At 42.1% G+C, this 27,547-nt stretch overlaps 1 protein-coding gene across 5 annotated transcripts in view; it reads right to left on the bottom strand.

Annotated features, from left to right (window-relative positions):
* Positions 1 to 27,547, bottom strand: part of MTFMT (mitochondrial methionyl-tRNA formyltransferase) — a 585,047-nt gene that overhangs the window by 48,246 nt on the left and 509,254 nt on the right. For all 5 annotated transcript variants that reach the window (XM_044078670.1, XM_044078669.1, XM_044078671.1 and 2 more), the window contains exon 7: positions 1,123 to 1,204. In XM_044078670.1, coding sequence (XP_043934605.1) covers positions 1,123 to 1,204 — 82 coding nt within the window. The remainder of the gene's footprint in view (positions 1 to 1,122; positions 1,205 to 27,547) is intronic.

Below are 27,547 nucleotides of genomic sequence, written 5' to 3'. Positions count from 1 at the left end.
TCTGCAGTTTGGGCCATATTTTCCACTGACCCGGGGGCTTTGAAGGATTCCACCTCAGTTTTGAGAAGTGTGAAGTTTGCTTTTGAGAAGTACTTCACCGTGGTTTCCTTGGCTGGGGGTGGGGACGGGATATGGATGTCCAGTGAAATTCATTTATGGTCAGATCTTACCAATGAGGGGTATACCTCTGGTATGGAACATAGAGTCCCCTTGTTGGTGATGATCAGGTCCAATATGTTTGTTCTGGAAGCTCTGGAAGTCAGCTTTGAAGGGGTTGTTGGACTAATGATCACTTATTTCCAAAAGAAATAAAATAAATAGCCTAAAATATAATAATAATAACAAAAATAATAATAAAACAGTGGTGGAAGACCAGTATATATCTGAGCTAAGTTTAAGAATAAACTGGGATCTTGTTTGCTTTTTACATGTGTCATTTTGGATACATCTGAGCCTTGCCTAATTGTAATGAATTAAATTTTCATCTTGCCTATTATAAAGTTAACCTGTAAGGCATCTATTCAACAATGTATTTGCAGACCGCTCTTATGTCTCCTGCTGTAATTCTATTAGGTCTTCTCTAATGACGCACAGCTTGCAACAGAAAGGTGGCCCCCAACCCCATCCAAATACAGCAGTCAGTAATTACTGAAGGCATCATTTTGACTACAATGAGAAACAAGTATGACAAGACTTAATTCAGCCGACTTCACTTAAGTATTTTCTCTCAATTACAAGCATGCTGCTCTCAGTTACATGGCCAGATCAGCCTGGTCTGAGATGGCAACACTCTCTACTTGAACTTCACTGAAAAAATAAGCTACCACTACAGGTCAAACAAAGTGCTACTTTGGCCACCTTTATGACTAGTCTTGATGACTGAATGGGTAAATACAAATTTACACCAGGATTATCATTTGGGATGAGAGCACTATTTAGTACTTAAAATAAGCATGTGATTAGATATCTTATAGTTCCACTGATCGACTGCCTGATATTGTTTCTATGCTGCTGTAAACTAGGTTGGATATCCATATACCAGTGCCACCTAATGACTGGCAATTATTATTTGCAAACCTATCCCGATGATAAGTTCTCCATATGCTGAAGTAGTCACAGTACCTGCTGTCCCGAGGATGGTATGTGCCTCTACTATATCTAATAGCCTCAGGGTATGTCCCATCCACAGTGTTTGCAACGGCATCTAGACATCAACAAGGAAAAAAAAAATAAATGTGCAATTTAAGTGAAGCATCTTTAAAAAGACACACTTTTCTCATATATCTGAGACCAAAATCCTAAAGCAGCTTATTGATAGCAAACTTGGAATCTGACATGCCTCAAAGCTAACACAGGTTAGAATACAATTATAAGAAAAATGTACTTATTTATTTATTTGACATTTGTTAACTGGGATAGTCCATCTGAGCAAAGGCCCTTTTTCAGTGGAGGCCTGGGAAGAACAGCTCCACAGTACAAGCAAGCAAGAAAGTTTACAAAATTGAAGATGAATGCAGTGAAAAATTTACAATAAAATAGTTAAGCAAATGTAGATAAAGCTCCACAGTACAATATACTAAGAGGCATTATATAACACTGAAAAAAAAACATAGCAAAGAAATAAATAAAATAAAAGAAATTATACAAGAAATGTTCCTCAATGGGGTACTTACCTGAACTTCTGAAGCCAGGCCACACAGGAAAGTGGGACACCAAGAAGAAAATCTTTTCCACATCGCAACATAATATTTTTTTTTATGTAGTAGGTTTTCTGGCCTCCTGCAAAACCTGAATCATGTTCTCAGAAAACTCGTGCCAAAAGGGAATCAAAACTCTATCACCCATTGAATCAACTGTAGGGTGAGAAGACAAGGGTGTATTAGAGAGCTCTTGTCCTGTGTGAGTAGATCAATCCTGTGGGGTAACTTGTGATGATTGCCCCTGGCCCCCGTGAAAGAGAAGGGGAAACTAATGTTGTCTGGGCCAGAAGGGGGTCACCAACAAAATTTTGTGCCTGTCCCACATAATCTTGTTTAGGACCTTTGGCAACGGAGCAAGATGGGGATTAGTATACAGAAAAGTACAGTTATGAAAAATCTTACTATAATAGTAGATGTCCTTCTCTTCACTGTTGCAGTATTCATTACATTAGGGATCCCCTGCCAAGGGCAGCCTGATGCTTGGCCAATATACAAAAGCCTTTAGGTTGCTGTAAGGTAAGCTGTACATGACACGTATGCTCCTTGTGTAGTGTGGGGCATAAAGGTGACATCCGGATGTACCATCATCAGAACTAACAGCTCCAATAGGAACATTAGTCCAAGGAAAAGAAAAGGTTATTGGTACATCCAGGAGAAAAATGGACAGGGGGGTTGAAGGGAATGAATACTGTAACACTACTGTTAGTTAAGATTGTACACAACTGTACTATGCCCTTGCATTTCAGTGTTGCAGTATTCATTACATTAGGGAGAGTGCCAAAGCTCAGGAAGAAACTTGGGACCAGCAGAGTCCTCTAGGAAGTCATGAAGGATGGCCCTAGTAAAACCAGCTCTAGCTGTGGAGATTCCATCTAACTTGTAGTGCTTGGTAAATATATACACAGAAGTGCTTCAAGAATAGAGTTAGTATTCAAACCCTTGAAAAAAGCACCAGAAGAAGCCACAGCCCTAGCAGAATGAGCCTTAACAGAATAAGGAAGACTCTTACCATGAAAGGAATAACAAAAAGAACTAGCTTCTGAGATCCAAGAAGAAACAGTTTGCTTGGATACAGCTAATCCCAAGGACCTGGAATGAAAGGAAACAAATCTGAGTTGTCTATGCACATCCAATGTGTGCAGCACCTTCTTACTGGCAAACTGCAGAGAAGGGAAAATAGAGGCAAACAAATGCAGTGATTAAGGGACAACTCATTCACCACCTTGGGTATAAAAGAAGGATTAGTACACAAGGACACCCTGTCCTTATGAAACACCAAAAAAGGAGGACAAGCCATAAGGACTTGAAACTCAGACACCCATTTGGCAGAAATAAAGGGTAACAAAAGAACAGGCTTCCAAGGAAATGTTGCAAGGAAGCTGAATCTGCAGGCTCAAAAGGAGCCTGAGTCAATTTTACAAAACAAAATTAAGTGCCCAGGGAACAGGAACAGGCTTCCTGGGAGGCTAATATGAAGGATGCCTTTTAGGTACTGTTTAGCCTCAAATCTAGAAACTAGAGGAGGAGAAAAAGGCAGACAAGCAGAGACAGCTGATAAGTGGGCCTTAACAGAAGAATAAGCCAACCTAGCATTGAGCAATTCACACAGCTAAGACAGAACCAAAGGAATATCCACAGAAAGTGGATCTGGGTTATGAGAAAGACACCAAAATAGGATTTTTTAATACTTGAATTTCATGGCGTCATGCAGGACCCTAAGCACATTCTCAGAAAACAAGTGTCTATATGGAATCAAAATCCTATCACCCACAGTGTCAGTTGAAGAGTGGACAAATGAGGATGAATGAGAGATCCCTTGCCTTGTGTGAGTAGGTCCACTCTGTGAGGTAACTGGTGATGACTGCCCTTGGCTAAATGTAGAAGAGGAGGGAACCAATGCTGTCTCAGCCAAAATGGAGTCACCAACAAGATTTTGGGTGCATCCTGTTGAATTTTGAACAGGACATTTGGAATGGAGGAAGGGGAGGGAAAGCATAAAAAGAAACATTCCCTTCCTAGAAAAAGCGTGCGTGTCCACATTCCAAACCAGAGGATCTGGGACTCTGAAACAAAATAGAGGAAGTTGTCTTTTCAGAGGGAAAGGAAATAGATCTATTTGAGGAGTTCCCCACTGCTGGACACTGTCCAGAAACACATCCCCGTGAAGCATCAATTCATGAGATTGAGTTAAAGACCTGCTCAAGTGTCTTCTACAATGTTTTGACCTGAGGGCACTGTGAACTACATGAACAGTCACTTGATACTGGACAGCAAGATCCCACACTAGATCCCAACTGGCAAAGGAGATAAGATCTTGTCCCCCGTTTGTTTACATGCCACATCACAATGTTATTGTCTGTAAATACCTTGAGAAGTCTTGGGGAGAAAAGAGGCTAAAAAACCTGAAGCACCAGCAGAAGACTTCTCATCTCTTTGAAACTGATGTGCTCTTTCTGTTGAAGAAGCGGGACACACCCATGGACCTTTAGGGAGCCAAAGCTGCTCCCCATCCCGTATCTGAAGAGTCTGTGAACAGTTTCTAAGAGGGAAGAGGGGGATGAAAAGGGAGCCCTGGATTGAGACAAGGTAGAAGAGGAATTATAAATTCTACGGGATGCACATGTTGAAGCCAAACTGACTGAAGCATAGGGATGGTGAATACCATGAATCTCAGAGCTCTCAGAATATCCATGGCTGTAATAGATGCCAGAGGAAAAAGAGTTTGAAAGAAGCAAATGAGTGTCAAGGCCTTGGGAGGCGGCAGGGATGCCTGCATAGGCACTGTCTGAATCCTGCACCCCAGAAAAACACAGTCCTGAGAAGGAGTCAGAACAGACTTTTTGAAGTTTATTGTGAACCCCAAGCTTTGCAGAAGGGAAATGGCAAAACAAAGATTTTTGCAATGGGATCTCTGGAGAGGATGCCTGAAACAGGAGGTCATCCAAGTAAGAAAATACTTTGATCCACTGAATCCTGCAAAAAGCAACCACAGGAGCTATGCTTCTGGTGAATACTCTTAGGGGAGTAGAAAGACCAAAGGGCAAAGCACATAACTGAAAATGCCAGGAAGGAACAGAGACATGTAAAAAGGGGCTGGATTGGGATATGGAGATAAGCATCCTTGGGACCAAGTGACACCACATAAGCCCAAGAAAGCAAAAGAGGGAACAAAGACTGAAGGGACAACATTCAAAAGGAGGGCACCTTCAGAAAAGTGTTTAGATGAGAAAGGTCTAGAATTGGTCTCCAAGTAACCTCTTTCTGGGTACTAGAAACATCCAGGAGTAACCCTCCCCCTTTTGGGACACAGACACCTCTTGGATAGTACCCTGAGAGTCAAAAGATCCCAACGCACCTCTGGAAAGAAGGCGAGTTGTTCCTGAGGGGGCTGAGGAACGCCCATAAAAGGGGTGAAGGGATTTCCAAACCATGGAATACCCATAGCGAATAATGGATAGGGCACAGGAATCCTGAGTAATCTGTAGCCAAACAGAAAGACAGAAAGACAGAGAGAGAGAGAGGTGAAGAGAAAGAGGAAAGTGGCTTGGAAGAATAGGACAGTCAGACTGCACCTGGTTTATCTGGTAAAGGTGACTTCTGAATCACAGAAGTTGGAGTAGCCTTAGCAGGAGTAGCCCGCTTGCTACCCTTTTCACCCTTAGGAAGAGAGCGAGATTGCCTGCAAACAAAGACTGGCTTATTGAGGTAGTTGCTATGAAATTTAGGCACATGAGAAACAAATATATGTTTAAGTTCCTGTAAAGCCTTGCCCTTATCCTGAAGGGACTTAAACATAGCAGCTGCAGCATAACCAAACAAGTGTTTATTTTCAAAAGGGGCACCATCAACTTTGTCTTAATATCATTTCGCAAAGGTTGAAGCTGAAGCCAAAAATACCTCCTCATCTCTGACCCAAAAGCAACAGCCCTAGAGTAAGTATCTGCTGCATCATAACTACACTCGATGGAATGATGAACCACCTGGGAAGAAGTCCCTAACAGTGAAAGAACAGAAGTTTTACCCTCAGAGTCTAGAGGATCAGAAATAATCTGAGAATCGTGGGATAGGAGAGCTAACAATTACCTGTAACATATGGGTCTGATAATCAACAGCCCTAAAAGCCAAGGTGGCAGAGGTGTAAACCTTCTTGTCTAGCATTTCCATGGTCCTGCTATCTTTATCAGAGGGCAGTAACTTGGGAGAAGGAAGCAATTAAGAGGGCTTGTCAGAGGCTACAGACACCACCAAGGGATTAGCAGAAGGACACTTGTACAAAAATGTACACTCCTTAGGCAACCTATAGAATCTATCAGGTTTCTTGGGAGCAGAGGGCTTTCTGAAGCCTTAGACACATTTAACAATGCGTCCAATGAGGCAGCCAAAACAGGAGGAACAGCAGAAGGTTTAACAGAATCCATCTGTAGCAGCTCAGAGTATCTTTTATGTACCTCAGAAACCTGAGCACAATCTTATTTAAAAAAAGTACAGTTTTGTACCTACCATAAATGTAGATGTCCGATAGGTACGCATCTGCAGTCCTAACATATGGGTTGTCCTGCCTCAGGCAGCCCTTCGGTCGGCCGGATTCCAAAGTCTGGGTCTGGCCTCGGCTGATGTCGCACTTCACCTGACGTCATAGCTGCTGGGGTATAAAGGCATCAGCCGACGCCATTTTCCTCAGTGTTTCTTGCCCCAGATGCCAGGTGCCCTCTAGGAAGGCTAAATTTGGATAAATGCAAATAATTCCAAACAGTAGAGATCAAAAAAAAAAAATATATATACATATATACAAACAAATACACCATAATAGATTCCCCCAGCTAGCTAAAAGAGGGGTAAGTACCCTAGGAATACCGCAGAGGGGAAGGAGGGTGGGTAATCCTGACTGCAGATGCATACCTATCGGACATCTACATTTATGGTAGGTACAAAACTGTACTATGTCCTTCAAGGATGCATCTGCAGTCCTAACATATGGGTAGAATACCATAGCCAAACTGGTGGAGTTGGCACTAAGATAAAGATGGTGTAGTCAAGATCCCTTGCAAAACAGCAGTTGCAAAACCTGCTCGGGATCTGGAGTATAAAGGAAGATTATAATGCTTGGCAAATGTATGCATGGAGCTCCAAGTAGCAGCTTCTAAAATGTCTCTGGTAGCCACTCCTCGTAGGAAAGCTGTAGTGGTGGCTGTAGCTCTTGTGGAGTGAGGTCTGATATTTTCAGGAGTTGTCTTTCCATGAAAAGAGCAGCAAAATCTAATGCAATTTCCTATCCATTTTGAGATTGTCTGTTTTGAAATTGCTTTTCCTTGCATTCCTGTTGCATATGCTACCAGAAGCTGGTCAGTTTTTCTGTTGGTCTTAGTTCTGTCCAGATAGTAGCGTAATTGTCTGTGCACATCCAAGGTATGTAGTAGTTTTTCCCCCCTGTTCTGTGGGTTGGGGAAGAATGTAGGTAAATGAATCGCTTGGTTCAATGATACTCTGGAGACCACTTTTGGCATAAAAGTAGGATTAGTTCTCAGAGACACTCTATCCTGACGGAAGATAAGGAAGGGCTGTACTGCCATTAAGGCCTGTAACTCAGATACCCTTCTAGCTGAAGTGATCGCTAGCAGGAAAGCAGTTTTCCAAGATAAGAACTGTAAGTCTGCTGTTGCTGCTGGTTCAAAAGGGGGAAGCGTTAACTTTTCCAGCACAAAGTTGAGATCCCATGTAGGTAAAGGTGGTTTCCTTGGAGGCTTTACATTTTTGATTCCTCTCAAGAACTGCCTGAGTAGAGGATGAGAGAAGACAGGAGGATCCATGTTGTATTCTGCTGAAATTGCTGATGCATGAATCTTGACGGAGGAGTAGGACAGGCCATTGTGGAACAGTTCTGCTAAGTATTCCAGGATGTGTGCTATGTTTGTCAATGAGACATTTTCTCCCTTTGCTGCACTCCAAATGAGGTATCTTTTCCATTTGGCTGAATAAGTTTTCCTTGTGGAGGGTCTGCGTGCCTCCAGGATAATGTCCTTAATCCTCTGAGATAAATCTGGTTTATTTTGTTTTATGCAATATTCCAAGCAGCTAGCTGCAGTGTTTTCAAGTTTGGATGCAGGATCTTGTAGTTGTTCTGTGTTAGCAGTAAGGGACATAGAGGTAGAGGCCATGCGTGTGTCCGAGACATGCTTCTCAGTAGCGGGTACCAATGTTGTCTTGGCCAGTCTGGAGCTATCAGGATTACCCTTGGCTGATCCTCTTTGATCTTCAGTAGGACTTTGTACATCAAAGGAAGAGGTGGGAATGCATATGCTGTCAGGTTTTTCCAGCTGAAGGAAAGGGAGTCCACCCTCCAGGCAAGTGGGTGGTATGCTCTTGTGCAGAATTTCTTCAATTGGTGGTTGTGTGGGGAGGCGAACAGGTCTATCTCTGGCATTCCTCATTTCTTTGTTATGGCTTTGAAGATATCTGGATGCAGCATCCATTCGTGAGCATCCGTGGTAGTTCTGCTTAGGGTGTCTGCTAGTGAATTTTCTTTTCCTGGTACAAATCTGGCCTGTAGTTGAATGTTGAGAGTCAGGGCCACATTCCACAGGTCCATTGCCGTCCGGCATAGAGGATATGAGTGTGTACCTCCCTGTTTGTTGATGTACCACATGACTGTGGTATCGTCCGTCCTTATCAGCAGGTGACCTTGTTGAAGAAGTGGTCTGAATGCCTGGATTGCATGTTTCACTGCCAGCATCTCCTTTAGATTTATGTGTAGATTCAGCTGGTCTTGGGTCCATAGGCCTTGTATACACTTGTCCACCATGTGTGCCCCCCAGCCTAGGTCTGAGGCGTCCGTGGTGATGGTCTGGCTTGGATGTGGTTTGTGGAAAGGCAATCCTCTGTTCGACTGACAGGCCTGAGCCCACCACAGGAATTCTTGTTTCAGGCATGGAATTATTGGAATCTGGGCTTCTAGACTGTGCTTGTGTTGAGACCATACATTCCTTAGGTACCATTGCAACTTTCTCATATGCAGCCTGGCATGCGGGATCAATATTATGCAGGATGCCATGTAACCCAGGGCTTGCAGGACTTTCCTTGCAGTAAGCTGAGGTTGTGTTATTAATGTCATGAAATAGACTGGTAGTTGCTTTTGTTTTTCTTCTGTGAGAAAAGCCATCTGAGTTGATGTATCCAGTTCTGCACCCAAAAATGTTATCCTTTGGGATGGTACTAGTCTTGACTTTTGCCTGCTGACTGTGTATCCCAAGGCTTGCAACAGTTGTATGACATTTTCCAAATCTTTTGTTAATTTTGCCTTGTTGTCCGCTTGTATTAGGCAGTCGTCCAGGTATGGGTAAATTTGAATTCCCTGTAGCCTGCAATGAGCAATTACTGATGCCAGGCATTTCGTGAATACTCTGGGTGCAGTAGATAAGCCAAAGGGCAATGCTGAGAATTGATAATGCTCTGATCCTGCAAGAAATCTGAGGTGTCTTCTGCAATCTGGTCGTATAGGGACATGCAGGTATGCCTCCTTGAGATCTAGAGTCACCAGCCAAGACTCCTTGCCCAGCATGGGAAGAAGTTGCTGGAGGGTCAGCATTTTGAATTTTGGAACAATGAGGTATGTGTTCAGTGCGGACAAGTCGAGAATAGGTCTCCATTGATTTTCTTTTCTTGGTACAAGGAAAAGCCTGGAGTAAAAACATTGGCCTTGTTCCATAGGTGGTACCTTTTCTATAGCTCTCATTCTTAGTAAGTTGTTGATTTGTCTTTGAGCCTCTGTTTTTTGGCTTGGTGGTAGGTTTGGCATTCCTCTCTTTTTTAGTAGAGTGTGGAAGTGAAACCTATACCCTTGTCTATTGTTTGTAAAGTCCATTTGTCTCCTGTAATGCAATGCCAGTTGTCTGAAAATAAGGCTAGCTTTCCGCCCAAGGGTGCTTCCAGTTGTTCCCTGGTAGGCGGCACCAGAGCCAAGTCATTGTGTCTGTCCTGTGGAAGTGGTTGTAGTTGAATCTGTGGCAGCACTTCTCTGGTTGGCAGGTTGCCACTGACGTCCCCTGTAGGCACCCCTAGATTGACCTCTGCCTCTTGGGCATCTATTTCTGCCTCTCTGTGCTCTGGAGGTGTATGGAAAGGACCAATTCTTCGAAGGCCAATTTCTGTTAAACCTCGGAGGTTGGACCTGTAAGAAATCCTTGACAGTTTGGACAGATTTTGCTTTTTCTTCCACTTTCTTTAGAACCTCCTGTGCAGGGGAGCCAAACAAACTTTGCTTCTCCATAGGAGCATCTAGTTGTTTTGACTTAACATGGTCTGGTAAGGATTGTTCTTTTAACCAGGCATGCCTTCGAATCACTGTCCCAGTCATAGCTGATCTAAAGGAAGCCTCCAGTGCATCATAGCCACATTTTAAGAAATGGTTACTGACCTGCTGAGAGTTATGTACCAAATCCTGAAGGGACTTGCGGTCTATAGGTTCAGGAGAGGACAGTTTTTTATTTAGCTGGTCTAACAAAAATTCCTGGTACTGAATCGTGTGAAATTGACAGTTTAAGGCCCTGGCCGAAAGAGTAGCAGAAGTATAAACCTTTTTACCCCATCTCTCTAATGCTCTAGATTCCCTTTCAGAGGAAGAGGGTTTTTGGCAGAGGCAGCTGCCACACCTTTAGGGCCCTGTGAAATGGTTTCTGGGTCTGCAACAGGAGCCTTATACAAGTGGTAGTGTGTGTCCGGGACCCTGTAATATCTGTCAGGCTTGGCAGGGGCCAGAGGAAGAGAATCAGGGGCAGTACAGGCATCATTATATGCATCATCAACAACTGTTAGTACTGGAGGAATGGCTAAAGGCCTATGCTGTGGTAAGTGTAAAAAAGTCCTTAGCCTTTTCCTTGAATCTGAAAAATCCTGGTCCTGCCATTGGAAGTGTTCCCTCATAGCATGTAGGGTTTCCCCAAAAGAAAATTCTTCAGGAGGAGAGGCAGAAGGAATGGAGTCTTCTGCATCAGAATCCTCATAAGGAGAATATGGGCCTTCCTGATGGTCTGAAATATCTGAGTCATCTGAGGAATAGTCTGTGGAGACAGGTTCCGGGGGTTCAGTCCTAGACCTCTTATCTGGAGGGGGTTGAGAGGCCCTGTCTGGGTGAGGTTGGGATCCCCTGATCAAAGAAATAAGATCCTCAGCCAGGCTGAGTATTTGGGAACTAGAGGTAGGCCTGTGTGAGGGAGTTTTAGCAGGTAAGGCCTTAGAAGATTTAGCTGCTTTAGCCCTGGAAAAGGCCTTGATAGACATAGAAGCAGGGGGTCTAGCAGCCCCACGTGCAGGGGTAGATATGTCTAAAGGAATAGTGTCTGACAAATCCTGGGTGCCTGCTTCTGTAGCAGTAATTTCAGTAGCAGATTCAGCCATGCTCTGTGAGGCCTCGGCTATCGGAGGCATGCTTTCGGCCGAAGGAAGAACAGAGGACTCGGTTTCAGCCGAAACCGAGACACTCGCGGTTGGCCTAACCGTGGTTTCAGCCGAAACCGCAGACCACGAGTGTCGGTCCTTTTCCTTGCGCTTTTTAACTAATTGTGTAGTTGGAGTCTCCGACGGCATCTTATATGCAAAAGCGGGACCAAAAAACTCCTCTGCAAACTCCGACCGACGTCTAAGCGTCCGTTGGTTGAAGGAAGCACAGGCTAGACAAGCTGATACGTCGTGGTCTGGGCCTAAGCAAGGAAGGCAGTAAGAGTGGAAATCCTTATGAGGTATTTGTTTCCCACAAGTTAAACAATTATTTACTTTGTCTGACATCGGCTGAGGCAAGAAAGAGTCCCCAATGGGGTACTTAGCTTTTTAGAAGTCTTCGGTAGTAGAAATCTCTGGATGTGACCGACCGGCACTTGCAAACAGCTTCTGCTTTGGGCACCGCGTGGCAAGAAAGACTGGGGAAAATGGTGTCAGCTGATGCCTTTATACCCCAGCAGCTATGACGTTGGGTGAAGTGCGACATCAGCCGAGGCCAGACCCAGACTTTGGAATCCGGCCGACCGAAGGGCTGCCTGAGGCAGGACAACCCATATGTTAGGACTGCAGATGCATCCTTGAAGGACATCTCCATCATCCTGAAGATCATGTCCCTAAAAGAAATCTCTTTAAAGAGAGTAGCAGGACTGGTAGATTCCTCTGATCCATAGTCCAAAGGAGAGGGAATCTGAGAAGAGTAATCAAGAGATTCCTCATCTGAATCCAGCTCTTCCTCAGAGGAATCCTGTTCCCTAGGTCTTGTTAGGGGAGTAGAGGACTAGGGGGGCTGGAATAGAAACTCCCTGAGGAGATTTCAAAGCCATAAAAGCACTAAACAAACCCTGAGTGAAGGCCTGCCATTCACTCTGTGGATCCTTAGCAGCAGTAGAAATATGCTTAGTCTTTTGCTTTTTCTTCAATGAGACGTCTGCCTTATAAAATTTGGAAGGCTCTGACCCAGGATAGCATTCAATGATGGTAGTAAGGACTTCTTCTCTGAATACGATTGCCCCCCTAGGCCCCTCGGAGATAATCAGCCCTGTTTCCCCCTAATTGTCCAAAGCGAATGTCTGTAAAGCCTCCTCGGACATGCTTAAAGTCAGATCCCCGCTGGTCTCCAAGCCGGTTGCAGCAGAGGAGTTGTAAGGAGCAATAAAGCCAGGTGAACTCCAGGCATTAACTCACCACAGGAGAGACGTCCATCGAAGGCTAAAAAGCTAAAGTTTCTGGTCTAGATTTATTGGCCTTCTTCTTCACAGACAGCTGTCCCTTGGAGCAGGAAGTTCCCTCCATTGTATCCTTAGCTAGAAGCTTAAGATGCTGGTTTCCAAGCTAAAGCACCAAAGAAGAAAGTTTACTATGAAGACTCTTAGGAACAAAGGCCTGACAAATAGAGCAGGACATACAGTTGTGCGAAGTGCCATTACAAAACAGACACTGTTTGTGGTGGTCTTTATTGGAAATCTTTTCCCACACTGGCATTTACCCTTCTTGGATGGCATGAAACCCAACAAGCAACAATATAATAAAGGAAAAACAAAACCCCAATGGGGCATTTATCTGCAATGGCTCGGTGAACCAGCAATGGAACTGGCATTTAGACTGACAATCAAGAGATGGTGTTCAGACTTGTGGCAAAGAAGTTCTGAGAATGGTACGTATGCTACGTGAGGAGTGTACATGTTATGTACAGCACACCTTAAAGCACCTAAAGGATTTGGTATACTGGCCAGATATTGAGCTGCCCTTGGCAGAGGATCCTCATTGTAACGAATACTGCAACAGTGAAACGGAAAGACATCTACTACCCATTTTAAGTGGATGGCCATTTGTGCGAATGCTATTTTGGGAAACTTCCAGTTAACCAACAAGGGTAAGTGCCAGGGCTGGAAGTTTGTGTGTGAGGGTGGGTGTTTTAGGGTTAGGCTAAAAGTTAGGTAAAGGGAGAGGCTTAGTGTGTGTGTGTGTGTGTGTGTGTGTGTGTGTGTGAGTGTGTGTGTGTGTGTGTGTGTGTGTGTGTGTGTGTGTGTGTGTGTGTGTGTGTGTGTGTGTGTGTGTGTGTGTGTGTGTGTGTGTGTGTGTGTGTGTGTGTGTGTGTGTGCGCGTGTGTGTGCACGTGAGTGTGCTAGCTGTCTTGTATTTTGGTAGTGTCATGGAAAGAGCTTTTTAAGGTAATCTGCATGGCAGGGCAAAGGTTATCATGCATCATTAAGGTGGAGCAAGGGGGGAGGAGGCAAAGCATACCAGTTATTTCTCCGACTAATGCTTCTGTCTGCATCTTTTGCACCTACTTACATCCCTGCATTCTTATTTAAAATCATCTCTTCCTCAAAAATACAGACTTCACGTTCATTTTTCACACTCATTGCTTCTTTCTTCTACTACCTCCTGTTCACCTTCTTCTATGTTTTCATCTACTTCACTCATACCATCTCTTCTTTTGTTCTTCTCTTCTCATATTTTCATTTTCCATAATATCTTCCTACAATAGTGCCAATAAAATCACAAGTGCCCTTCACCCCCACATTTTCTACACCTTAACTTTCAGTTTCTTATTGAACGACCATATTCATCTCATTGTCAGCATCTTCTTCTGCTGCAGTCTTGAACCAGGTGCATCATTTCGGCACAAACAATACACTTTTGCCACTCCCCAGTACCTCATATTTTCTTTTTTTTTACATTCATTATAATAACATGGGATATAGGATGCATATTTGTACTGATAGGAAGCAACACCTAAATCTCCCATGTCCCAGCCCATTCTTTCCTGTCATGCAACATTCTTTTAACTTCTCATTTGTTTTGACACTGCTGTGCAAAATACAGTCTCAGTTCAGTTCAATTTACCTCAGTAGCAATGAACGCCACAAACAAACTTTCTTTTTAACTACTTCATGATGTATAAAAACTTTTTTGTCACATTCATCTACAAATTGTTCAGCCAATGCAAAAGTTTCAAAAGTTATTTCATAAAATGACACATTATTCAGATGAATTAAAGCTTTTATATCTTCAACTTTAAATACCAAAGGCAACACTGTTTCCTAAAAGCCATACCTGCTTACAGCCATTGCATCTTTACTTTTTATTCTTACCACTGAATGTTTTCTTATTAGCAATTCACCTGCCATTCTTTCCCCCTCTCCATACTTTGTCTTACTTCTTACTGCTGCTGTATACAAACTTGCTTCATTTTCACTGCATCTCTCTTAATGTCCTACTTATACAGACTGTCATTTCTTAAATCCAGACTCTCTCTCAACAAAACTGGCTTGATTGAAGCCCTTTTGGATTGCATGCCCTTAATATCAACTACTTAACTGGCTGGACATGACTACAACTGACTCTGTACTCTCTTCTATAAACACAACCTGTCCACTCTGCTGCTCCACTCTCACATCCACAGACCCCTTAAAAAAACATTTCTTCATCTTATAACTGCAGACAGCTGAAGCATGTTTCAGTCACTTCACCTCATGATAACACTTATCATTCGCTGGCTCCACTTCATTCAGCATGTTCACCAACAATGTATTATCAAATTGTTGCTTCACAATGTCCATGATTTCAACACTGTCTCTTCCATCTGCATGGTTATTACAGCACAGCTTTCCATAGGTTCACAGTACTTACTAAGCTATTTGATCAGTAAGGATCTTACAAAGCATAGCCTTGTATTCCCATGGTAATTATTAGCCATTCTATTTTGCAATACAAATATCCAAATATGGTCCAAACAAGGATATGTTGGGATAATTACATGTTTCCCCTATCCATGAGGGCTAGTGACACTAAACAATGGATGTATTTGCAGTTATCTATCCATTCATCCAAATTACATTTGAATTGAGTAACAGAAGTGTGCTGTTTTATGTGGAGTGAAAGACAGTTACACAGGAGTGGTATTCTCTCTGATACGTATCTATCAAATCCAGCATGTTCCATTAATTTTGCAAAACAGATTTAAGTCCCTTAAGAGGGTGTTTATGACACCATTGGACCTGTAAATGTTTAATAACATTGAGAGAAAAATGTCAGGTGAGGCTCTATATGAAAGGCAGAGGTCACCTGTTAATAGCCTATATGATGCCGAGGAAACAGACAATGCTTTGAGATAGTCTACATAGTTTTAATGATTTAAACCCTTGATTTTTTTAGTGCAAAAACATTGTGGTTGTTCAGGTTTTGACAAGTGTTTGGTCGGGTACATACCAAAAGGGGCCATTATGCTCAATGATCTGCCTAAGGAGTGCTGAGTAGAATGCAAAAAATACTTTCCTGCATTTGGATGGCATATCTTTAGTGTAAGCTGTTCAATGAAAAAGGACTTCCTTAAAATTGTGGATCAGAAGACACTTCATTGTTAGCACAGGTTCCCAGATCTCTAACTATGGGATCAATTTTCAGGGAGTCATTGTTGCCAATGGATATGATTATTCATTTCCTGGCATTAAGTTTTAGTCCACGGTTTTGACACCAAATAAATTGTTGGGACAGACCTTCTTGTAGGATCATAGTGCTCTCTGAAGAGTTTGCAATGGTACTAAGTTTGCAGTAATCTACAAGCATGGTCAGCTAAAAACCCTTAAAATGATCTCTGACCTATAAGAATTGAATGTCAAACAGGAATGGCCCAAGGACTGAACCCTGGGATACTCCAAAAGATATGTGTCTTTGGGAGGAGTTCAAACCACCCACCCTTACTTCCCGAGTTGTATTTATGAGCCATTTTACTATTCAATATGTTACACAGAGGTTAACATTTATCAGGGAGAATTTATCTATGATACCAAAGTGTAGGATGGTGTTGAATGCCCCTGTGAGGTCCAGATATGCACTGTGTGACAATTTGCCTTCATCCATTCCCTCTGTGACTTTTTGAAGAACTTGACCAGGTTAGGTAGGACCTGCCCTTGATGAATCTGAAATGGGCTGGGTCAAGAGTCTAAGTTAACTATATCCCTATTTATTATTTCCATAATGATCCTTTCCATAGCCTTACAGATAAGACTGGTCAAGCTATGGGTCTACAATTACACGGGTTCACTGAAGCCCCAGCTTTGTGCAAGGGAATGATGATTGCTCTTCTCTATTCATCCGGCACAAAGCCAGTTTTAAGGCCAATACTGAATAGTCTCTGTAGGAAACCTGACAAGTCATGTTTCAGGCTAACTAGTATAGGCAGCCTAGTATGTTATAAAACCCACAGATGTAGTGCTCTTGGCCTTAGTGCCTTAAGATCTTGCTCTTGGGAGAATTGTTGTGGGTGTAGATGCTTTTATTTGATCAAAGAATATTGGTGGGGGTGAAATTAGAGCTAAATTTGTCAGTCAGTAGATTAGTTATGTCCACCAGGTCAAAAAATGTACATTTTTTTTTAATTAGCTCTGCACAGTTATGGACTTTGCTTCTGTTTAAAGCAGGCACTGTAGTTATCTTTTTGTCACATTAGTTTTGGTTGATTTGAGTAGGATCTGGAGTTATTTGTTTAATTCAGCACAAGAGTATTTGGGTTCTTGAGAGTTAAACTTATTTTTGTCTGCAATGATTTTTTTCTTTTATTATACAGCATGCTTATACTGGGTTTCTACCACAGACATTTATTTTTGAATTTGGCATTACATTTATTTCCGAGAGGGACAACTGCATCTATGCAACTATTTACATATGCACACAATGCATAAGCAAAGGGGGAGGGGGGTCACCAAGGATAAGGGGATTTGAAATTAGCCAGGTCATCTCAATCTTAGTATATTAGCCCTTGCATAGTCTCTGAATACTGACATATTGGTGGATGCTTCAGGCTTTGGTCTTACAGTAAATATGACTGACTTGTGGTCCGATTTGACCATTGGAGAAGGTTACAACTGGTGGGGAGTGTAGCTGTCTCATTCTGATAAAGACAAGTCCAGGATTTTAATGCCACTTGTTGGGTTTTGAACTAATTGGGTTTAGAGAGTTTGTACTGATGAAGTTGAGATAAATTTCTGGGATATATACTTGAGGAAATAGAAGTCTCCTGGTTTATTCAGGGATAGTTAAAGTCTCTTTGAAGAATGATGTTTGGCTTAATAAACAAGGACTCCATATTGGTAAAGTATGAGGCATGGAGTGAAGGGACAAAGTTAGCTATGATGTTTATAGTAAATTGGATGTGGAGACATTCCAGGTTATTATCTTGTCTAATGAGTCTGGAGAAGCTGCAACTACTGTCTTTTGCCAGTAGTTTCTCCCTCTGAATTCTGACAGCAGCCCTCCAGGACTTCTTAGAGCCCAAAAAGTATATAGAATTTATCAAAAAGAAAAGGGGTAATAAAATGAGATTGGTCTATTTTCCCTGAACTTTGAGGTGAGATATGGAATCAGTGGGAATTCAAAAAGTAATCTTCCATGACACAACACCCGGGAAAACTCTTCACTGCTACTGCCCCACCCCCCAGAGTGCCACAGACTCTGAAGACAAGAGGCATAACCTCCAAATCTGTGGATCAAGAAGTGGAATAAAAAAAGTGGCTTACTCACTGCTCCAAGGATGCGAGCTGCTGAGATTGAAATACCTGTTGTTAAGATGCATACAAATCACTTCCATGCACACAGGATATGACCTTGTGACTCTACTTGTTTAGGAATGAGATGAGGAAGTGTTTGACCAGAGGAGAGCAGGGCTTTGAAGGAGTTTCTTCTCCAATGTCATTGCAGCCAGGAGTACTGCTCTCAGCTCCAACCAGTTCTTGGGACTACACTTTCTGCACCACATGGGCATCTGGATGTTATTCATTAGTGACAACATGCAAGGTAATCCTGTACTGATCCTAATACTACTTCAAGTAATTCTGCACTGTTATCAGTTACTGATAATTACAGATACCAGGTAATCAGAAACCAAACTAAATGACTACCTTAGTTACTGACTTGACTTTTTCATCACCAGTGTTGTTGAACTGCTGCTTGTCACACTGCTGAACTTACAGCACTCAGATCTACTGCTCTACAATAGACGGTATTGGATTTTGTTGATATGCATTTGCTGTTCATGCTTTACTGTCACTGCATTGTAACTACTTGCTTTACAGTTATTGTGCTTGGAACTACTCGGTTAGACTATCTGTAGATATAACTACACAGATACTGAATAAGCCATTAGAATAGTCGATTGCTGATTACTACTACTAGTTGGGTAGAGACCAAGTTAACTTATTTCAGGTACTGGTTGCACTTGACCTCATTTTTCATCACTAGTGTAATTGCATTGCTGCTTGTACGAACTGTTCCAATGTTATGGAACCTGAAGCTGCTGCTCTAGGTCACTGCAAATGAAACTAATGGGTAAGGATAAACATTTGCCATTTGTTACTGAATTCTTTACAGCTGTCACATATTGCTGTCACTTTAGAGTCTACCAGTTATTACAGGAGAGTTTACAGTAATCACAGCTGACATTTTTGTATCCTTTTTCTACATCCCATATTAACAGAATTTCTTGTTCAATCCATTATATCCCTTTGTCTTACACCAGTAGTTCATTAAGCTATCTTGTTTTCTCATACCCCTTCTACTGCACTGGCCACCATGAAATCTCAGCTAGCTCTTAAACCTTTTTAGAGCTAGCGCAATAGCACTAGGTATTTTAAGCCAGTGTAGAAATTCTCATGTCTTACTGAAAAACATGTATTGATATCTCACAATGAGACGATATCTAAGAGGTGTAAGTATTTATTGACCTACTACTGTCTCATCTCAAAAAAATTAAGGAAGCACAAACCACACCAAACTACAGCACAGAACATTTCCACTACAAAACTTATGCTGAGGTGGTTAACAGAACACTGCCTAAGCCTCCCCGACTAAGGACTAAGAAACTTCATCCATTACTTCACAGAGCAGTAGCTTCACCCTCACCCTGCAAGCCCACAGTCAGTGTATATACTCTACAAGTCATAAGGAAGCAGACACTTAAGGCCCAAAGACAGAGCATTCACATATGATAGTCTTGTAGCAATAGGTAACTGTATTGGGAGACATATGGACATCATCCTCAGTCGGTTGCATATGAATAGCTTGATAGCTGTCTTTTTAGAGCTAGGAAACAGGATGTAACAATGGCTCTTGGATCCCTCTATCATGCCAAAATTATAACCTCACAGTACTCCACCTGGGGTTGAATGGCCTTAGGTGCTCTACCCACAGGGAAGGGTAGAAGGATATGGCTAATCCAGCTATACATGTGTTAGAGCAGGAAAAACAATGGTCCTGTGCAGTATTTTGCCATTACTCAGAATGATGCCAGGATTCAAAGACAAGACAATTGACCTTAATAATTAGCTTTGTAGCTGGTGCCATTCTTGGGGGATCCAATGTGTCAGCATGAGACAAAATGGCCAACAAGTTTTCCTGCTTTACCAGGGATGGTTTGCACCTCTATTATCATTGCTTTTACATAGTGGCTGAGGTCTTTGCTGCTCCAGTAGTACATTTTTTAGGCAGAGTCTGCCTGTTGGACAATGCAAACTAGTAAAGTTTAATTTGGAATACAGTAAGGTGGTTCTACTCAATGTGAGGAATAAAAAAATCCCCAAACTTGAAGCCTTCCAAACACCTGAACACATTCACGTATGTGTTGTTACAGAAACATAGTTTCAAAGCAATGAAAGCAGTCTTTCTGCTACTGGGCTTAGTGCTTACCATGATTTCATGCTTTCTGGCAATTGCAAGGGAGTGTCAGCATCTGTCAAGGATATCATCATTTCATGACTGATTACTTAGAACCCCAAAGCTCAACTCTTACATGTCCAGATCACCATAAACAAAGTCAATTATCACTTTGCAGTTAGCTAACAGCACTCCCTCTATGTCCTGCATAACAGTCGTAATGCCTTAGACAAAATCTTCATTAATCCTACCACCTTTACTCTAGGGGTCTTCAACTGTTTGTCGATACACTGGATGACTTAAACCACATATGATCAGTATGCCTGATACCTCCTTGACATTCTAAGTGCTAATTATTTTGTGCAAGCTGTTAACCACTTTACTGGGGTTGAAATACCCTTAATCATGTCTTCAGAAAGATGGCCCCTTCTTGCACATCTCCATGTGTATCATCTTCATTCACTAAATCAGGCCACACATTACTGATCCTTTTCTTTAAATCTAGTGGTACTTCCCCTACAAATAGCTCTGTGTTTAGGGGCTTCTTAAAAGCAAACCATTTAATTGATGACTTAAATTCTGCTGAAGTTGTCCTATGAGCTATACCCCACTGCTACAGGAGTCACCCAAAACTTGCCCCTATGGTGGGATAACAGTATAAACAAAGTATATAACAAGAGAAAGCAATTACTTAACCCTTATATGGGGACTCAATCTACCCACCTTAAGAGAACAATTAAGTAAAACAGCAACGAACTTAAGGGTACCATTAAGATGCTCAAACCTAACTGAAACCAAAAATAACTCCAAATATTTAACCACACTAGAAAGTTAAGAACTAACATGGCATGAAAGGCTAGTCACAAACTGCCATTAATGGTTCTATAAGGGAGAAGCTGCCAGTCTGTCTAGTTGACCAATGGTCTTGAAATCAATATAGAGTGCAGGGAGAAGCCGCCAGTCTGTCTGGTTGACCAACTGCCTTGAGAGCACTGATCTATTTATTTATTTACCAACCAGGGCAGTGCACTGATGGACCATTTGCAGGCACAGCCAGGCTGAATAGGACTACATAATTAGTGCACAAAACATATTTACAGATGCAGTGAAGGTCCATAATAATATTGTCCACTCTGACCCAAAGGAAACGGCTAGTACACCAGTTGACACATTTATAGCAAATTTTACTCAACCAACAGTTATAATTATACTACAGATCCTACTGTCCTAGCCATCCCCTATAATTACTATGAGGCAAGTCCTCTCACCTCTCTCAAAAGCTACAAACACCTCATCCATGGGTTCTGACAGCATACCAGGTTGCGTGTTTAGCAATACTAAATATGGCCTATCTGAACCCCCAGCTTAACTATTTAATCTAAGCCTCTCCAATGATTACATTACTGAAGCCTGGAAAACAGCCATTGTAATGCTGTTACACAGGGATCACTCAACTGTGGACCTTCCTGTCACTGTAGACTCAGTCTCACTAGCTTCATGTGTAATGCAGTGGAAATTATCTCAGATCTCATTAATCTGGACATTGGAAGTATCTTAGCCTTGAATCTTCATCCATTTGTATTTGAGAACGACAGGTTCTGCCTCCTTAATTTCATTAATTGCTTTAAAAAAATCATCAAACCAGTGAAGTGGTGATGTAGTACAAAAAGCATATCTGATCCAGTTAATGTGTTTCATGTCATTCCCCATACAGGCAGTACTGACAAAAACATATATCTGAATATAAACTCATACACTGTGCCATTGATAACGAACTGGCTGCCAACATTCATGCCCTACATTTATCTATGTTTGCAAAACTGCAAATTGGGTATTGTAATTCATTCCCTGACTCTCAATTGCTCCAACATGGTTAGACTACGTTAAGAATTGGAGCAAGGTCAAAAGTCTCAAACTAAATGTGAAAAAGTGTAGTGTTCATTTTGGTAAGGAAAACTTTTTCACATCATATCATACATGCTGTATACCTCTTCAATTAGATACTGTTATAAAGGGAAGGGATCTAGGCACTCTTGTTGACAATTCTTTATGTTTCTACCATCATGTCTCTGTACTGGTTTGGAAACCCTTCTCTCTGATTCAGATGACTTCCAAAGGTATATATACACTAGATCCTAAAAAATGTTAATTCTTCTTTACTTATTCCTTATTAAACCCATTACTGAAAGTAATGTACCCTTTGGCATGCAGCTGTTGAAAAATATCACTCATCTTAAGAGATCTCCCAGATTTCTAACTAAAAACTTCCTTCCTTATCTCATCTTGTCATCCCCTTTACTTACTGTCTCGCATTCATCCTACATCCCAATCTTCTCTTTGCATCTCTCTCGCACTTCTGCTTTCTACTCCTCTTCCTTCTGCATGCCTCTCACACCTTTTCTCTATCTTCTTCCCATGGTATCCTTTCCTGCAACTATTCACACTTGCCTCTTCTAATATCTTCATACTGCTCTGTATAACGATATGCTGCTATCCCTGTAGCATAAGCCGACTCAGTCATTAGGGTTACATCTTATCTATAAAGCTCTGCAGAGCATAGTTAAATTTTTCCATCCATGTTCTGACACAGTTAACTGCTTCTTGCGTGTGTGTGTGTGTGTGTGTGTGTGTGTGTGTGTGTGTGTGTGTATATATATATAGCTACATATATATATATATATATATATATATATATATATATATATATATATATATAGCCTGCAAATGGTCCATCTGTGCAATACTCTGGTAAATAAATAAAAAGATCAGTGGTCTCAAAGCCCTTGGTCAACCAGACAGTCTAGCTGCTTCTCCCTGCACTCTATATGTTATATATACCTTTGTGGCAATCTATGTCTAGCCTTTCATGCCATGAAAGATCCGACCCTCCTTGACATCCTGTTCCTTAGCAGAACCAATGGTTCCACTAATACCCAATTAAAGGACCTAACCTTCCGTAAGCAAATAAGTTAGACATGGTGGTATGACAGATTCATATTCCAATGCATCTCCCATCTTTGGAACAAACTTCCACTACATGTCAAGCAGAGTCGTACTCTTGCCATTTTCAAGGTAAACCTAGATAAATCAATGGACAGCCTCAAATTCTTCCCATTGTCTTAACATAGTGTAACCCATGCTTTTATGAGTCAGGGAAGGAACAAATTACAGTAATATGATTTATTACCTAGGTTTGTAATAGTCTGTAGACTGACCACCATGTACTTACCTACGGATCTATGGATGTACAAGGGAAATGTCCACAGACAGAACCCGAGATGGGTCTGATGCAGAAAGGAAATACCTTCCAGTAGGTTCTTGGGGACTGCCCACCAATCCAGAGCCAAGCAACAAAAGTCCAGTATCAGAAGAAGGTCCACAAAGGTGCAGTAGTTCTAAGACTACTGCAAATTGCAATTCCTTCCAATACTTAAAATCTCAGGCATAAAAATGACCTTACAAAGACTAAGGTGGCCAACAAGCCTATAAGGCACAGCAGAGACTGGGACTGGGCTATGTTTTCATAAGATCATAGGAAGTTACTAGGCTATTGGCCCTGAGGCCCTTACAAGCCTAGCCAAGAATTTAGCCCATGTTCCAACAAGTCAGCACCCTATGCCACTGTCCAGCAGGGACATAGGTGGAATTCCAGGGGTGTATTTTCTGTTCCCCATCCACTTATCCAGGTTGCGCTTAAAAAGCGTTAATGAGGTACATGATCATAGGAAGTTACTAGGCTACTGGCCCTGAAGCCCTCTCACCGAGTCTGTCAAAGCCATGATATACAACTCCTTGTCCAAGTGCAGTAATAACTGACAGTGAAGTCCAAACAAGTGCCATAAGAGGCCTTCTGCTGAGCAGGAGTAAAAAATGACTGATTTGTGGTTCCCTCTAGGGACTGCAACCATGATGTACTATGTGGCTGCTTTCAAAAAATCTCTGGGCAAGTCTACCAGAAGCCAGCCATCTGCACAGGATAGTATAAGGAGATTATTGTCCTAAAAGGATTCAACCACTGTGGCCAATACCTTGTTAAAGACTGTGGGTACTGATAAAAGCCCAAATGGTAACACTTTGTAATAAAAGTAATGCCACTTAGAATGATCTGGAAGAATCCCTTCTGTGGGTCCCAAATGTTGATTTGTCAAAAGGCATCCACCATATCCAGCAACACCATCCAAACACTTTGCAAAAGCAAAGGTTTGACCTCCTGCAAGTCAGAAACCTAAAGCTGGATGTAACGGATGCCTTGGTTCAATGCACTGAAATGCAGAATGCGACTGAAAATGTTCATCCCCTCTGGGACCAAAAAGAAGCAACAGTAAAAACATGTTTGCCCTCTAAAAATGGCAGACCACATACAGCCTCTTTGAGCACCAGAGTTTGAGCCTGTACCAAGAGTTATGCTGAAAAAGACTGAGCTGTCAACAGAGATATTTCTGACAGAAGGACCAAAGAGTTCCAGAACTCAGCTGAGAAGGACCACCTCTAGAACCCACATGTCCCTTGTGAAAGTTCTTAAAGATGGGATCAATTAGAGAGCTGTTTCACCTTGGATAGTCCTGGACACCTTTCACAAGTAATAGGCATCTTAAGGTCTTGTTGTTGAGCTTTTCCATCAGAAAGAAAATCTCAGCCATGGCAGTCCGCATAAACACACTCTTCAGTTTGTGGTCCTAGCCAGAGAGTCAATGGAATAAAAACTATAGGGGAAGACAATTTGTCCCCCTGTATAAGCAGTAAACGAGAGTCTCAAAAAGGTTAAATTTGAGTTCACACCTGGGAGAACCTCTCGAGCTAATAAAGAGCCTACACTTCATAAGGTTAGACTGAGAGTGGGACAGATGTGATGACAGATAAGGGCCCTACGCCCAGGTGTGGCAGAGAACAATACTCTTTTACCATACTTATCAGAATTCTAAAATCTTTGTCATGCAGTAAGGTGATAAAATATTCTGGTTTCTGGGATCTATGTGGAGCAATGAAATTACATAGAAGTCAGCACTGGGATGGTTAGTAACTTAACATGCTCTCACAGGTGGAGGCCTGTAACCGATATCTACATATTTACTCACCTCCAGGCTGCAATGGTGTAGCATCTAGTCTTCAAAGATGCTGCAGTCTTGCAGCATTTATAATGACTGGCTCCAAGGGAGGGATAACTCAAGGTTTCCTCAAGTTTATTCCCAAGAATATATCTAGTGGGAGGGGATAAGGCCTCAAGACCAGTTCATCCTGTTCATCATACAGCAGGTGTCTCTCCAAACGTGACAGCATCCAATGGAGTGGTGATGGGGCCAGATTTATTACTCTGTCCATTTCAAAGACGATGCTCTTGAGATCTTGTGGAAACTACCATGTGAAGAAGTACTGCAGCACTGGGTGCCAGGGAAATAGTGCTAGAGTGCATGCCAGCAGAGGTTGGTGTGCAATGGAGAGAAGCCTGTACTGCAGTCAGAAAGGGCTTCAGACTAAAGTCCCTAATGATGCAATCCTGCACTGGCAGCTCAAGCTTCCACCAGATGTCAAACATCTACTAGATGTCTAGCCTCTGAGTAAAAAGCCTTGGCATGGGATAACCAGACAAACCCTCCTCAAATGGGACCTGCTAGCCTGATCTGATCAACATATGAGTTTCTCAGTGAGTGAGTTCTTGGGCCTCATTACCACTAATATGTGACCCAATGACTCAAGTGAATGTTCTCAAGTTCAGGTCAGTCAATGCTAGGCCCCAGCCAATAATATGGGGGCACATGGAGCAAGATTTCCTGGATGTACTTTCAATGATGATAGATAAGGGTTTCCCTCCCTAGTCCTTGAATGATGGTCTGGAGCTTAATTTCTCATCAGCTCTGGGTGAGATCACCACTTGCAGGGGTGCAGAGACAATCGTGCAAAAGACTTACTTCTAGGAGGGTCAGACCTCTCCATGCTTTGCAAGTTATTTGCCTCTGTTGTTATTCTGACTTATGCCTGAGACTGTGAGGAAGAGAAGGACGACTCTCCTGCACTCCTTGCTCAAAGTTTCACCTTTCATCACTTTGAGCAACCACACTGAACTTCTGACAATTAGAGCAGCTGTCAACATCTTACTTCTCCATAAGACAGTACAGGCAATGCCTATGTAGGGCTTGACTAGAGGTGGGCAAGCCAGAGCTGGCTCAAGCTTTCCTCAGTCTGGCTCATGATCCAGCAGTTTAAAGAAACAGGAAACAGCTGAGCCACAACAACAATTTTTTTTCTTTTTTCTTTTCTTTTTTTTTGATTAATGGCTGACTGTCGATTCAGACCAGACCTGCAGGCCGTGAGTGCTTTCTGTTAGGTCAGTAATGAGGTTTGCTAGAATACCAGACAGGGTAGTGCCATACACCATAGTGCTAAAAAGGAAGAAAATTTAAACATTTTTCACGGGACAGGATGATTACGTTGGGCAATTATTTTATAAAAAAATTTGCAGCTCATTTTTAGGTTGAGGAGTGCAGAGTGATTGGATGTTTCCATGGAGGGGGAGGAGCCTGTTTTAGTGACAGAAAGAGAGATCAGGAAAGGTTAGAAAACACTACCATTGCTAAGGACAGAATTCTTTTATGTTTCTTTGTTTTTACCGAGTTAAGTCCCAGTCTCTCAATTGTCCCTGACTTTAGCTCAGTGCTGTGAATCTCCAAGAGGTGCTTACTATATGTTTTGGGGGTGAGTACATGTGTTTGATAGCAACATGATGAAAAATACTATAGTACTGTAGCAGTTTCTTTTTTCTTTCACTCTCCTCACCATCAAGCATCAGACTTGTGCAGAAAACCGAGCTGCCTTTTTGGGAAAGGGGTGTGGAGGCAGTAAGTATATGAAAACACAGAGCCATCATATAATTACTGCTGACAAATAAAAGTGTTATGATTACTTGAAGGCAGTGTATTTGTTTACTAACCACAGACTAAAATAGAAAAATGTTACTGTAGTTTTTACATTTTTCATTCTTTATTCAGTGAAAAATTAGTGTACAGAAAGGTGCTATCACTTTTGGAGATATACAATACATGAGAGCAAAGGGCAGTTGTAGTTGATATGGTTTATTGTACAGCAGCATCCATCAAAGAGCAAAGTTTGCCATTATTACAATATTCTCTAGCAACTTCACAGTCAAACAGTCAACGGGGGTGTACCTTCTCAGAAGGGGCATAGTCCAATGAGACAGCATGTGTATTTTGCACCCAAACAGGTTATTGAGAGTGCTGACTTTTTTATTACTGTGGGTTGCCTTGAAGTGGGAGATAGAAAAGACTGACCAGGCTAGAAAGAACTACTGGCTGTCTAACAAAGAAGGCAAGAAAGAAGTTGCAATAGCAAAGAATAGGGCATTGGAGGCACTGTACCAACTTCTGGAAAGAAACTATATCAGGTTGCAAGGCAAAGCCAGAAAGATAAATAAGATAGTCAGACACCCTTCATAAGAGATGCCAGCAACAACCTGCTCACCAGTCCAGAGGACATTAGAGGCAGATGGAAGGAGTATTTACAGTATCTTCTGAATGAGGAAAACCCCACAGAAGCTGTACTGCCCCAGAAACAGCCTACGATGAAAGAAGAGGAGGAGCCCACCCTAGAAGAAATAAGAACAGCACTAAGGAAAATGAAGTCAGGGAAAGCAGCAGGCTCAGATGAGGTCACAGCAGATATGATAAAGATGCTGGGTGAGACAGGGGAGAAAT

The sequence above is a fragment of the Protopterus annectens genome, chromosome 7.part1 (genome assembly GCF_019279795.1).
Source record: "Protopterus annectens isolate FY-2018-M chromosome 7.part1, PAN1.0, whole genome shotgun sequence".
In the NCBI taxonomy this organism is placed as follows: Eukaryota; Metazoa; Chordata; order Ceratodontiformes; family Protopteridae; genus Protopterus; species Protopterus annectens.
This window is presented reverse-complemented; position numbering and strand designations above follow the sequence as displayed.